General features: G+C 42.3%; 1 protein-coding gene across 3 annotated transcripts in view; it reads right to left on the bottom strand.

Moving 5' to 3' along the window:
- Positions 1-14,022, bottom strand: part of LRGUK (leucine rich repeats and guanylate kinase domain containing) — a 53,618-nt gene that overhangs the window by 38,958 nt on the left and 638 nt on the right. For all 3 annotated transcript variants that reach the window (XM_064656594.1, XM_064656593.1, XM_064656596.1), the window contains exons 2-8: positions 12,902-13,009; positions 12,267-12,348; positions 11,274-11,374; positions 11,075-11,156; positions 9,446-9,570; positions 4,862-5,005; positions 831-911 (exon numbers count right to left, since the gene is read on the bottom strand). In XM_064656594.1, the coding sequence (XP_064512664.1) occupies positions 831-911; positions 4,862-5,005; positions 9,446-9,570; positions 11,075-11,156; positions 11,274-11,374; positions 12,267-12,348; positions 12,902-13,009 (723 nt within the window). The remainder of the gene's footprint in view (positions 1-830; positions 912-4,861; positions 5,006-9,445; positions 9,571-11,074; positions 11,157-11,273; positions 11,375-12,266; positions 12,349-12,901; positions 13,010-14,022) is intronic.

Raw genomic sequence — 14,022 nt, 5'->3', positions numbered from 1 at the left:
TTCAAAAGGCTGAAACTACAAAGGGCAAAAGATGGGAATTAAAAGCTCAAAAAGAATATGATCAAACTTTGCTTAGGAGGACATCTAATCAAAAAAAAGCTCCCTTATGGGGGACCAGGAGCTGCCTATTTCAGGTATTTTTCCCTGCTAATTTCATTGTGTGTCACAACAGATCATTCTCATAAAAGCCAATAAAAAACTGGCAATTACAGGAAAAAATTCAACTCTTTTGACATTTATTCCTCCTTCTGCCATTGGAAATCTGTAAAAGTCACCCAAAATTTAGAAATCACGGCTCAGGATAAAATCATCTTTGATCACTCAGGACAAATTGCAAATGCAAAGTCAAAGAGTTTCTGATATTTTGCAAAGGATGTTGTTGTTGATAAAATGAATGTTTGATTCCTCACTTGAGGAATATTATGGGGGCCATCAACGAGAACTAGGAAGAAAAGAGGATACAGATTCCACAGACATTATTTTAAAAGGGGTGTTATTAAGTTTCTTCAAGCTCAATAGGAACAATAGACCTTCAAATCAAACAAAAAGGGGATCTTTTAACACACAGATATCATGGGGTACAACTGTATAAATGGATTAAAAAATGAAATTAATAAAATTAATGTGTGGATATTCAACAAGATGATTCATGTGCAGCTTTGGTTCAGACAAATTTCCCAGAGAAAGGCTGGGATTGACATTTCTTCCACTCACTCCCTGAAATGACTTCCAACAAAGACAGAAACTGAGGCTAAAAAGATTCTGGTGTGATCCAAACCACCCAGGTTTAGATCCTAATTTTTTGGGTTCCTCTTTGGCCTCTTCCTTACCTGTAGAGGGTTTTTTAAAAGATTTAGGACTCTGAGGAGAGGCAGACCTTCAATCCACTTGAGCTCAGGCAGCTCAGCAACCTAATGAACGACAGAAACGGAGCGTTAAATGCAGTGACGGCACCCACCAAAACTGTGAGGGGAAAAGAAAAGCATTTTCATCCCTGCTCTTAAAATCTGGACGTAAAAAAAACCCCCATCATTATACCCCCCGAGGGGGTTTACATGTTAACTGCATTCAATGAGGCACTTCAGTCACAGAAAAAGGCAGATAAGTTGGCTGGGAGCTGGAGCGGGGCGGCGTCATCCAGACAGCAATTTCCAACCACCTGCATTTTCCCCAGTTCTTTTCAAATGTCAAGCCCTAAAACATTTAGCTTTTATGTGGCTGATGTGCTTAAGTGAGGCAATTCTGCAGTTATAGTCAGTGCTCTGGCTGACTAGCCAAAAAAAAAAACAACAAAAGAAATTCCTTTTAAGAGTTTCTTTTCTCTGGAGTTCAAGCTCATCCCACAGGACTCAGCATCGTTGTCCTTGGCTGGTTGTGTCCAGAGGGGGATGAATTCCACTTGTGGGCTCATCTGTCCACCAAGGAAAGCTGCACTCAGGCACATCAGATAAACAGTAGTGGAGTTAATTAAGGTTTGTGTGCCCCAAACAAACCCATGGCAGCGGTGCTGGACCCTGAGGGAAGAGCTGGGAAGCTCTGGATGAAAACAAGGTAGACAGGGGGCAGTTCCAGAGTCGTCCCATCCATGGTGGGCTGGGATGAATTGCCTCGTGGGAATACCTGGTTTTCCTCCTCTGCTGAAACAGTGAATCATGGAATCATCCCAGAATGGTTTGGGTGGGAAGGGACCTGAAAGATCATCCAGTTCCATGGGCAGGGACACCTTCCACTAGCCCAGGTTGCTCCAACCTGGCCTTGGACATTTCCAGGGATCCAGGGGCAGCCACAGCTTCTCTGGGCAACCTGGGCCAGGGCCTCCCCACCCTCCCAGCCAGGAATTCCTTCCTTCTCCATACACAGAGCTTGTTAAATGCTTGGGAATCGCAGAATTCCTCTGTAATCTTTGCTTCTACAAAAAAAAAGTTATATCCAGTAATATTACAAGAAATTATTAGTTGACAAGATTCCACTCAGAATTCAAATGCTCTTCAAGAAATTTCCCTTGCTCCAATTCCTCACAGCCTCAAATTCCTTGGATTTATGGTTTCACCAGAAGAACAAGGAGAACATTTCTACAGAACTACAGAAAGGTTTTTTGGGTTGGAAGGGACCTTCAAGATCATCCAGTTCCACCCCCTACCATGGGCAGGACACCTTCCACTATCCCAGGTTGCTCCAACGTGGCCTTGGACACTTCCAGGGATCCAGGGGCAGCCACAGCTTCTCTGGGCAACCTGGGCCAGGGCCTCCTCAGCCTTCCAGCCAGGAATTCCTTCCCAGCATCCCATGTAAATCTTTCCTCTTCCAGTTTGCTGTTCCCCCTCACCCCATCACCATCTGCCCTTGTAAAAAGTCTCCCTCTTTTTAAAGTCCCCTTTACGTCCTAAAAGGCCAACTGACCCTAAAAGACTTCCAATTCTATCCCTAATTTCTACTCATCTTATGTAAAGTGCCTAAAAATATAAACTTCAACCACAGCCTTCCCGAGGCTCATTTTGAGACAAGCCACAAACCAAGTTTGACCAAAGATTTCCCAAAGAAATCATAAAAATTCCAACCACTAATCACTGAACATGTTTACAAGAGAGAAACCCATCATGTCCATCACTGAAAAATCAAGCCCTGAAGATGGTTCTGAGTGGAACTGAGCTGGAATAACTCACACCTTCCTGTGGCAATGGATTAAAATTCCCTTTTAAATTATTCTTCAGAAGGCGAGGTTCAAAAAAAAACCCACGGTGACTCATTAAACAGTTTCAATAACATCATTCTGAGAGGCAAATTTGGATGAGGTAAAATTAAAATTAATAGCATTTACGTGCTGGAAAGACCAGGGGAAACTACATGAGGCCCTGGAAGTGGTGTTATTAATGCTAATAACAAGCTTATTATGAGGTAGTTTCCTGTCTGATGGAGCTGATGCACCTTGAAATGTCAACCTGAACACAGTGAGAGAAAAAGAATCCCCAGTGCTTCGAATTAAATCCTGTAAATAAATGTGTCTTGCAAGGGGGGGGGAAATGACAGGAAATGTTCCATTGCTGGTTGGTGGTTTTATTCCTGATTTTCGCAGGTTTTCTTTTCACGTGGAGATCTGTCTTTGATATCGAAGTGGTTCATGAATTGGGGCTATTTTCAATTAAAAAAGAAGAGCAGTACCAAGAGTAGTCTGTATATAAATAGCAGTGAGTTGGATTGTACTTCCATTGTACCGTTGTAATTCCAGGGAAAATTCTGCTGCGTCACAAAAGCCAGTTTAGAGCAGAGAAGCTGCAGTTCTGCCTGCCAGGAATTTCCAGCTGAGAGCTTGGAAGGATCTGTGGCCATCAAATGTGAAGCAGCCTTGGAGTGAAACAACAAAGGAAAAGGAAAAGGTGTCCTATTTCCACAAAAAGGGTGGGAAGGAGGACCCTGGAAACTTCAGGCCTGTCAGCCTGACCTCAGTGCCTGGCAAGGTTTTGGAGCAGATCATCCTGAGTGCAGTCCCACAGCACCTCAGGATGGACAAGGGATCAGACCCAGCCAGCACAGGTTTAGGAAGGGCAGGTCCTGTCTGACCAACCTGAGTTCCTTTTGTGACCAGCTGACCCACCTGGTGGGTGAGGGGAAGGTGTGGATGTGTCTGCCTGGACTTCAGCAAAGCCTTGGACACCGTCTCCCATGGGACACTCCTGGAAAAGGCTTGGCCAGGGGCACCCTGTGCTGGGTGAGGAACTGGCTGAGGGCCCAGAGAGTGGTGGGGATGGAGCTGCATCCAGCTGGGATCCATGCCCAGGGGTGTCCCCAGGGATCAGTGCTGGGCCCAGTCCTGTTTAATGTCTTTATTGATGATTTAGATGAGGGGATAGAGGGAACCATCAGCACATTGCAGGTGACCCCAAGCTGGGGGAGTGTTGATGTGCTGGAAGGCAGGAGGGCTCTGCAGAGGGCCCTGGCCAGGCTGGATCCAGGGGCTGATTGCAAGGGGCTGAGGTTCCCCAAGGCCAAGGGCCGGGTCCTGCCCTTTGGCCACAAGAAGCCCCTGCAGCTGCAGGCTGGGCCAGAGGGGCTGGAGAGCAGCCAGGCAGGAAGGGAGCTGGGAGTTGGGCTGGGCAGGGAGCTGAAGAGGAGCCCGAGTGTGGCCAGGGGGGCAAGAGGGCCAAGGGCTGCTGGGCTGGCTGAGGAAGAGTGTGGCAGCAGGAGCAGGGCAGGGCTTGTGCCCCTGGGCTGGGCGCTGGGGAGGCCACCCCTGGAGTGCTGTGTCCAGCTCTGGGCCCTGAGCTCAGGAAGGCCCTGGAGGGGCTGGAGCAGGGGCAGAGAAGAGCAGCGAGGTTGGGGAAGGGACTGGAGCCCAAGTGCTGGGAGGAGAGGCTGAGGGAGCTGGGGGGGCTCAGCCTGGAGAGGAGGAGGCTCAGGGGAGACCTCCTCACTCTCTGCAACTCCCTGCCAGGAGGGGGGAGCCGGGGGGGGGTTGGGCTCTGCTCCAGGGAACCAGCAGTAGGACAAGAGGGCACGGCCTCAAGCTGTGCCAGGGGAGGTTTAGTTTGGATATTAGGAAGAAATTCTTTCCAGAAGGGTAATCAGCCATTGGAATGGGCTGCCCAGAGAAGTGGTGGATAACCCATCCCTGGAGGTTTTTAAGATGAGACTGGATGTGCCATGGTCTGGGAACTGTGGAGATAGTGGATCAAGGGTTGGACTGGATGATCTCAGAGGTCCTTTCCAACCTAGCTGATTCTATGATTCTATGAGCTCTATGGTTCTAATATTCATTTCTTGCAGTGTTGTGAGATTTTTTGATCCCTCAAAGAAATTTAATTTTAAAAAAATAAATATATTCTGCATTCTTAGAAGAAGCTGAGGTGGATATGAAGTGTGGTACCTGGTTATCCTCCAGGTTGATGGTCTCCAGCAGATCATGTCCCTGCAAGCCTCTTAAACTGGTTATTTTGTTGCTGGACAGGTCCAGCTGCTGTAGAGTTTTCAAGCTCTCCAGCCCAGTCGCCTTCTCAATCTGGTTGAAGCCCTGAGAAATGAAAGCACAGAAACTGTTCATCAAGTTCCACAGGTGGAAAACAACATTCCCGAGTTCATTTTCTTGTTGAGAATCCTGTTGTGCCTCATCTTCATCTGGAGGTGACACATCACAGCTTTTCCATCCTGCTCAAGGACGTCCTGATTAGCTCATCTTCAACTCACCTTGAAGAGCAGCGAGAGACAACAGCAATAAAAAGAGCTTTAACATCCTTTTAAAGCTGATTCTGGCCTAAGAATGCTCTTGTCACTATAAAAAAATTTAGAATATAGACATGCACATAAAAGGATAGAATATATATACATAAATACATTGAATTTCCCTCTGTAATCGGGGTTATATTTACATTTTGATTGCAGAATAAATAATGAAAATATTAATTTAGAAGATACAGGAGACAGGCTGAGGGTTGAGGGTGTTCTCCTGGAGAAGGGAAGGCTCCAGGGAGACCTGAGAGCCTCTTCCAGGGCTTAAAGGGGCTCCAGGAGAGCTGGAGAGGGACTGGGGACAAGGCATGGAGGGACAGGACACAGGGAATGGCTTCCCAGTGCCAGAGGGCAGGGAGAGATGGGATATTGGGAAGGATGGAAGGGTGGGGAGGGAGTGGAATGGATTTCCCAGAGAAGCTGTGGCTGTCCCTGGATCCCTGGAAGTGTCCAGGGACAGGTTGGAGCAACCTGGGACAGTGGGAGATGTCCCTGCCCATGGCAGGGGGTGGCACTGGATGACCTTGAAGGTCCCTTCCCACCCAAACTTTTCCTGACTCAATGATTCTACGAGATGATCTAAAAATATCTCTGGGATACACCAGTTTTTATGAATGCACATTAAGGAAGGCAGACTTGGTTTCCTGTCAGTGACAGCAGGCACGGAAATGTTTAAAATATAATAATTAAAAAAACCCAAACAACCACTTTACAGTAAATTCATCTGGACCAACCCAAGAACTGATCCCTGCTTTTGAGAACTCACAACCAACTGTTGCTGCTTGACATTCCTTCCCAAACCAGGTGACATGGAAGCCCCACATTTATCCCTGCAAACCAGATGGCTTCGTTTCTCAGGGCCTCAAAAAATCAGGGAATCGCTCATGCTCTGAACTCATAACGGTTTGGTTTTTAGGCCTCTTCCTGGCAACCAGGCCGAAACTAGAGAAGTACCTACATCCCAATATTCCATGCTATTCTTCATGTAAGTAGGAATACAAACAGAAGTTGGAGGAAGTTGGTTGGCCAGATTTTTTCTGGAGAAGTTGGAGACAGCAGGTCCCTGCGGTCGCTCTCGCTCATGTGGGAGTGAGGCCTGCGAGGCCTGTGTGAGGCCTGCGAGGCCTGTTGTTTTCCTGATCCAAGAGGAGAGATTTGGTGGAGTGGCCTTCGTTTTCTTAAGGAAAGCATTAAAATTTTGGTTTGTTAGTTCCTTATTAGCTGAGTACGCCTGTTTTTTCTGTTTTTTTGGGTGTTGGGGGTTTCTTTCTTATGTGTATATCGTTTTTGTAACCTTGTGGCCGCTCTCGCTCATGTGGGAGTGAGGCCTGCGAGGCCTGTGTGAGGCCTGCGAGGCCTGTTGTTTTCCTGATCCAAGAGGAGAGATTTGGTGGAGTGGCCTTCGTTTTCTTAAGGAAAGCATTAAAATTTTGGTTTGTTAGTTCCTTATTAGCTGAGTACGCCTGTTTTTTCTGGTTTTTTGGGTGTTGGGGGTTTCTTTCTTATGTGTATATCGTTTTTGTAACCTTGTGGCCGCTCTCGCTCATGTGGGAGTGAGGCCTGCGAGGCCTGTGTGAGGCCTGCGAGGCCTGTTGTTTTCCCGATCCAAGAGGAGAGATTTGGTGGAGTGGCCTTCGTTTTCTTAAGGAAAGCATTAAAATTTTGGTTTGTTAGTTCTTTATTAGTTGAGTATACCTGTTTTTCTGGTTTTTTGGGTGTTGGGGGTTTCTTTCTTATGTGTATATCGTTTTTGTAACCTTGTGGCCGCTCTCGCTCATGTGGGAGTGAGGCCTGCGAGGCCTGCGTGAGGCCTGCGAGGCCTGTTGTTTTCCCGATCCAAGAGGAGAGATTTGGTGGAGTGGCCCTCGTTTTCTTAAGGAAAGCATTAAAATTTTGGTTTGTTAGTTCTTTATTAGTTGAGTATACCTGTTTTTCTGGTTTTTTGGGTGTTGGGGGTTTCTTTCTTATGTGTATATCGTTTTTGTAACCCTGCGGCTGCTCTCACTCGTGTGCGAGTGAGGCCTGCGAGGCCTGTGTGAGGCCTGCGAGGCCTGTTGTTTTCCTGATCCAAGAGGAGAGATTTGGTGGAGTGGCCTTTGTTTTCTTAAGGAAAGCATTAAAATTTTGGTTTGTTAGTTCTTTATTAGCTGAGTACGCCTGTTTTTTCTGGTTTTTTGGGTGTTGGGGGTTTCTTTCTTATGTGTATATCGTTTTTGTAACCCTGCGGCCGCTCTCACTCGTGTGCGAGTGAGGCCTGCGAGGCCTGTGTGAGGCCTGCGAGGCCTGTTGTTTTCCCGATCCAAGAGGAGAGATTTGGTGGAGTGGCCTTCATTTTCTTAAGGAAAGCGTTAAAATTTTGGTTTGTTAGTTCTTTATTAGTTGAGTATGCCTGTTTTTCTGGTTTTTTGGGTGTTGGGGGTTTCTTTCTTAAGTGTATATCGTTTTTGTAATCGTATGTAAGTGTAAATACATATATATATATATTGTTTTAGTTCTGTTATTTTGGTTCTTTTGGTGTTTTTTTTTAATTCTCCCTTCCCTTTCCTTTATAAAAGCAATTTTCACTGTGGTCCTGAGGACTTGAGGGCCAAACCAGCACAGAACTCAGCTCTCTGCTCATCCCTGTCCTGGTGGCCACAGGTGCCCAAATGGCTCCTCCACGAGATTCTTTCCACACATAACCTTGGAATTCCTGTTTTTCCAGTGGCCTCACCTTGTGCTGGAAGCTCGGAAGCCTCATCTTCTGTTAATAAATATTTAGGAACTATGGAGACAAACAAGCTGGTTGACTCTCGTGTTATTCCAGTTGTCTGTCCTTGACATTTTTCCCGGCTTTTAAATGTTTAATTAGGTTATTAATAGCATGGAGGCTCCCTCTCTCTCTTTAATGGGATACAGCTCCGAGCTCCAGTTGCAAAATTCTGGGAACAAAAGGGATTTGTGGAGAAATCCTCAGAAAATTCCTAAGAGTCCAGTTTATTAGAGCTGCACTTCTTATTTTTTTTTTTTTTTAATTGCAAATGTGAGCTTTTTTGGGTCCAGCCTTTCTTCCCAACTTCAGAACTTACCACTCTTTCAACCTAAAAAGCTCCAGGGAAAATGAGAAAGGAGGGAATTGCTGGGAAGAGAAGGGGGTGATTGCTCCCATTAAGAAAAAAAAAGCATTTTATTCTAATTAGCAATTTTTTCTAAAAAAAAGTGCATTGTATTCTAAAGAAAAAGTGCATTTTATTCTAAAAAAAACAAGTGCATTTTATTCTAATTAGCATTTTATTCTTAAAAAAAGTGCGTTTTATTATAAAAAAAGTGCTTTTTATTATAAAAATAGTGCATTTTATTCTAATTAGCATTTTATTCTAAAAAGAAAGTGCATTTTATTCTAAAAAAAAGGTACATTTTATTCTAAAAAAGGTGCATTTTATTCTGAAAAAAAGTGCATTTTATTCTGAAAAAAGGGCATTTTATTCTAAAAAAGGTGCATTTTATTCTAATTAGAATTTTATTCTAAAAAGAAAGTGCATTTTATTCTAAAAAAGGTGCATTTTATTCTAATTAGAATTTTATTCTAAAAAGAAAGTGCATTTTATTCTAAAAAAGTGCATTTTATTCTAAAAAGAAAGGGCATTTTATTCTAAAAAGAAAGGGCATTTTATTCTAAAAAAATGCATTTTATTCTAAAAAAAATGCATTTTATTCTAATTAGTATTTTATTCTAAAAATGTGCATTTTATTCTAAAAAAAAGCGCATTTTATTCTAATTAGCATTTTATTCTAAAAATGTGCATTTTATTCTAAAAAGAAAGTTCATTTTATTCTAATTAGCATTTTATTCTAAAAAAAGTGCATTTTATTCTAATTAGCATTTTATTCTAAAAAGAAAGAGCATTTTATTCTAAAAAAAGGTACATTTTATTCTAAAAAAGGTGCATTTTATTCTGAAAAAAAGTGCAATTTATTCTGAAAAAAAAGTGCATTTTAGTCTAAAAAGAAAGTGCATTTTATTCTAAAAAAGTGCATTTTATTCTAAAAAGAAAGGGTATTTTATTCTAAAAAAATGAATTTTATTCTAAAAAAAATGCATTTTATTCTAATTAGTATTTTATTCTAAAAATGTGCATTTTATTCTAAAAAAAGGCGCATTTTATTCTAATTAGGATTTTATTCTAAAACAAAAAAAGCATTTTATTCCATTGACAGGAAACCAGCAGGATTATTGATTTCTTACCAAATTGAGGATCCTCAGGGGCAGGTTCTCCAGGCCACTGATGGCCCTGAGGCTGTTGTGGGACAAACTCAGGTGGGTCAGGCTGTGACACTTCTCCAGTCCTTTGATTTCCCTGATATTATTAACTGAGGTTTATTTAAGGCAAATAACACAAAAACCTTGCCAGGAAAAAAAGTTATACTGACCTGACCATCTGCATCATAATTTAATTTAACAATTTGACTTAAATAAAGGAAGAAAAGCTGAGTTACTGTCAAGGAGAAATGCCTGCAAAACGTGTCCCTGCTGCAGGAGGTGCTTTTTAATTTAGGATTATAAAAAAAAGCAGCTTGTTTTGTCTGCCAGGTCCTCAGGGAGGAGTGTTTGACACGGGTTAGTGTCACTTTGCTATTCAGAATTTGGCATTTTTTTTAAATTCCAGGCTCATTTCCCTCCATTTCAGGGGGTTTTGGTGCAGCTGTGGACAAAAATGAACCTATTTTTGTCCCCATTTCAGTAACATCTTCATTGCCAGGTGAAGGAATTGAAATAAAATTAAAAAAAAAAACAGATTCAGACCCACAATATGAGACTTTGATCTTCTTTTTCTTTTCCCCTTCTCATTTTGCTGTGGGGTTTTTGCCTCTGCAGAGGAAAATTAGAATTGCAGAGGCAGAGTGACTCAGTGCTGTTCTCTGACAAGAATCAGGTCACCTGAACACCTCATAAATGTGGGAATAATGTCACCTGGGCAGCCTGGGAATGTTTCATCTGCTCCCACATGGAAAAGGGACTGTTTAGGATAATTTTGGAATGGGCAGGAAAAAAAGTGCAACAGCCCCAGTGTTGTTCCTTTCAGAGAGCAGAAAATGCAATTCCAGAGGAAAAGAGGGAAAGTTCAGGAGAGGCTGTGAAAGTCCAGGAGAGTTCAAGAAAGCCCTGCAGATTCTTTAGGGAGACTCTGGGAATTCTTGGAAAAGCAGCCATGAAAAAAACCTTAATTTCCAGGTTCCTCTTTATCTGGTTTCTGCCCCAGGAGTGTTTTTAATTCCACAAACTGGGATGAGTGTGGAGCAGAACCTTTGGGTGCTTCCCTCACACTCCAGGAATTTGCCTCTCACTTAAAAATCCTTAAAAATCACTTTAAAAATCACTTAAAAACTCATTTTCATTCCCATTAAATGCCTTGTGCTGCCCAGTCCCTGCTTAATTAGTTCTGAGATTAAACAACAGTTTATTTCAAGCAGCTCAGTGTTCCAAGATCATTCCTTATTAATCCCTACTATTTAAAAATCCTGGGATTATTTATTCCCTCTGCACAGACACTGGGACAAGTCACTTTTCACTTCTCCATCACACAAAAATTGTCAGGTTGTGAAAGTCCAGGAGAGTTCAGGAAAGCTCTGCAGAATCTTTAGGGAGACTCTGGGAATTCTTGGAAAAGCAGCCATGAAAAAAACCTTAATTTCCAGGTTCCTCTTTATCTGGTTTCTGCCCCAGGAGTGTTTCTAATTCCACAAACTGGGATGAGTGTGGAGCAGAACCTTTGGGTGCTTCCCTCACACTCCAGGAATTTGCCTCTCACTTAAAAATCCTTAAAAATCACTTTAAAAATCACTTAAAACCCCATTTTCATTCCAGAAAGGATACAATCCAGGAAGAGTTTCGTAAGGCACTGGTATGCTGACAAATCTTGCATTTTAGAGATTTGATTGTACGAAAAATCCGCTTCCTAAAGCGAAAAAAAAGAAACAGGAATTTAGTTTTTTGATTTTGCCTCTGCCCAAATAATAACAGGGAATTTATTTGGAATTTAAACCCCTAAAAGGCACTTTTTTTGCCACCTTACCTTGAGGTTTTTTGGTGGTTTGAACCCAAAACACTCAGTCAGTTCATTGTGGGAAGCATCCAGCTCTAGTAAATAAGGCATGTGACTGACACAAGAAAGATCTAGAAATAAAAGAAAGATATTGAAACCTGCACAGGGGTTTATTTATTAAATTATTTATTTATTAAATCTCTAAGAAAAAATTAATTAAATTTATTATTTTAATTTATTTATTAAATCTCAGCACGGGTGTGGGTGCAGAGACCGTCACGTGATAATTAGAAATTTGATAATTACCTTCAATTAGGAATCAATTTGGAGCTGCACAGGGAGGAAGTGAGGTTTAAAATGCAGAAATTGGATGGATTAACACCCTCTGCCAGAGAAAATGAGGGGTTTGAAACCAGAAAGAGCAAATATCCAAGGTCTAAACTGAATTTCCAGCACCTCGAGTGAAGAAGATGAAGCCATTGCTGGATATTTTTGGGAAGATGAAGCCACTGCTGGATATTTTGGGAAGAAGATCAAGCCATTGCTGGATATTTTGGGAAGAAGATCAAGCCATTGCTGGATAGTTGGGAAGAAGATGAAGCCATTGCTGGTTATTTTTGGGAATATCAAGCCATTGCTAGATAATTTGGGAAGAAGATCAAACCATTGCTGGTTATTTTTGGGAAGAAGATCAAGCCATTGGTGGACTTTTTGGGAAGATCAAGCCTTTGCTGGATTTTTTGGAAGATCAAGCCATTGCTGGATATTTTGGGAAGAAGATGAAGCCATTGCTGGATATTATGGGAAGATCAAGCCATTGTTGAACATTTTGGGAAGAAGGTCAAGCCATAGCTGGATATTTTGGGAAGAAGATCAAGCCATTGCTGGATATTTTGGATCTTGCTGGATATATCCAGCCATTGCTGGATATATTGTGCTACTAAAATCCCCCCCAGTACAGTGAATTTCTCATCTGAGATGATTCCTCCACCCAAGAATTTACTGGTGTTATTTACTACAAACCATTAATTTTATTGTAGGAAAGGTCCAGTTTCTGCAGGTGGACAAATCCACAGAGGATCTGGATGTCCCTTAACTCACGACCCTGGAAAAAAAGGAAAATAAAGAGATTTTTAAGATGCAGTTGTGCAACCTGAGCAAACACATTTACACCAAGTGATGTTACACCAGCCACGAATGGAGAAAAAGGTCAAAAAAGAAACTTTAAAACAACCAGGAGAGAGAAACCTGGAGCCAGGAAAAATGCCAGAGAAACAAAGGCTGCATGGAAAATGATACAGAAGCAAGTAATTTTTTAATTAAAGATTTCAACTTTCTGAATGCACCATTTTTTACATTTTTCCAGTGCACCATTTTTCACATTTTTCCAGTGCACCATTTTTCCACGTTTCTCCATTTTGTAGAAAGTGATGTTTGAAATGTAGAAATTGGATGGATTAACACCTTCTGCCAGAGGAAAAAAAAGGGGTTTGAAACCACAAATATGAAACAGCACTGACAGGGAGAGACAAAAATCTGCATCTTGATATTTTTATTTCTTTTTTTTTTTGATACTTTTTTTACTATTTGCTGGTAGAAAGAGGAAACTTGTGAGCAGAGAAGGACTTAAAACTGATTTTTTTTTTGCTTGTACTTACTGAGAGGAATAGATCGAGATAAACGTATTCAAGGCCAGGGGCTGAGCAGCCCAGTCTGTGGAGGCCCTCAGCTGCAGTGTCTTCATCCAAAACTCCCTCAAACCGACCCTAAAAAACACCAGGAAAAGGGGCAAGGACAGGAATGGATTAAGGGGAGATCCATGGAGTGAAATTCCACACTTGGAAGAGTTTGGGCGCTGCTGGGATGCAACAGGGTTTAATAAAATCCTCAACTGAACGCTGCTTTCAGCGCTTCATCGACCTCCTGAGACACTAAAAAAGAGGAAAAATGAGGAATACAACCCCAAAAAATTAAATAAAAACAAGCTATTTATCAGTTCTATACATTTAAAAAGGTTCAGCAGGTTTTCTGGGGGGATTGTTACTTTTTTATCTTCTGGGTTAAACAGAGCTCTACACAGGCCCCATTCCCAGAGATGTTGACCATCCTGAGGCACTAAAAACCAGGAAAAATGAGGAATACAGCCCAAAAAAACTTAAATACAAACATGCTATTTATCAGTTCTATACATTTAAAAAGGTTCAGCAGGTTTTCTGTGGGGATTTTTACTTTTTTACCTCCTGGTTTAAACGGAGCTCTACACAGGCCCCATTCCTAGAGATGTTGAGCCACGAAATTCCCATTAACATCCCACCAAATCAGCACCAACACAACCCCAGTGTTGCACCCCAATATGCATATTATGGAAGCCCTATAAATGTGTTCAGCATGAGCAGCCAGTGCTGCTCCTGGGAGAGAAATGTTTGCCAAAAAGGCATTTTGACAGCTGGCACTGAGGAGCCTCTGTGCAGGTTTAATGAGAAAACAAGCCAATGGCTTTTGAAATTCCTAAAAGCCTGGAGGAGCCACACAACAATTGCTGGTCCAGGGACCAAGATAAATAAGGTGATCCTCTAAATTGAAGATAAACAACGTGATCATCTAAATTACAGCACCTCCACGTTACAGCAGGGGGGAGAAGAGAAGCATTTATCATATATTTATCGGTGAAATATGATGTTGCTGTGGGCATTTAGAGCCCAGCAGAGGAGGGATTAAAAATGCACTTGGGTCCAGAGGCTGACTGAATTTCAGGGCTGGGAATTTGAACAGGAAAAGG

This window comes from Pseudopipra pipra, chromosome 5, assembly GCF_036250125.1.
Source record: "Pseudopipra pipra isolate bDixPip1 chromosome 5, bDixPip1.hap1, whole genome shotgun sequence".
In the NCBI taxonomy this organism is placed as follows: domain Eukaryota; kingdom Metazoa; phylum Chordata; class Aves; order Passeriformes; family Pipridae; genus Pseudopipra; species Pseudopipra pipra.
This window is presented reverse-complemented; position numbering and strand designations above follow the sequence as displayed.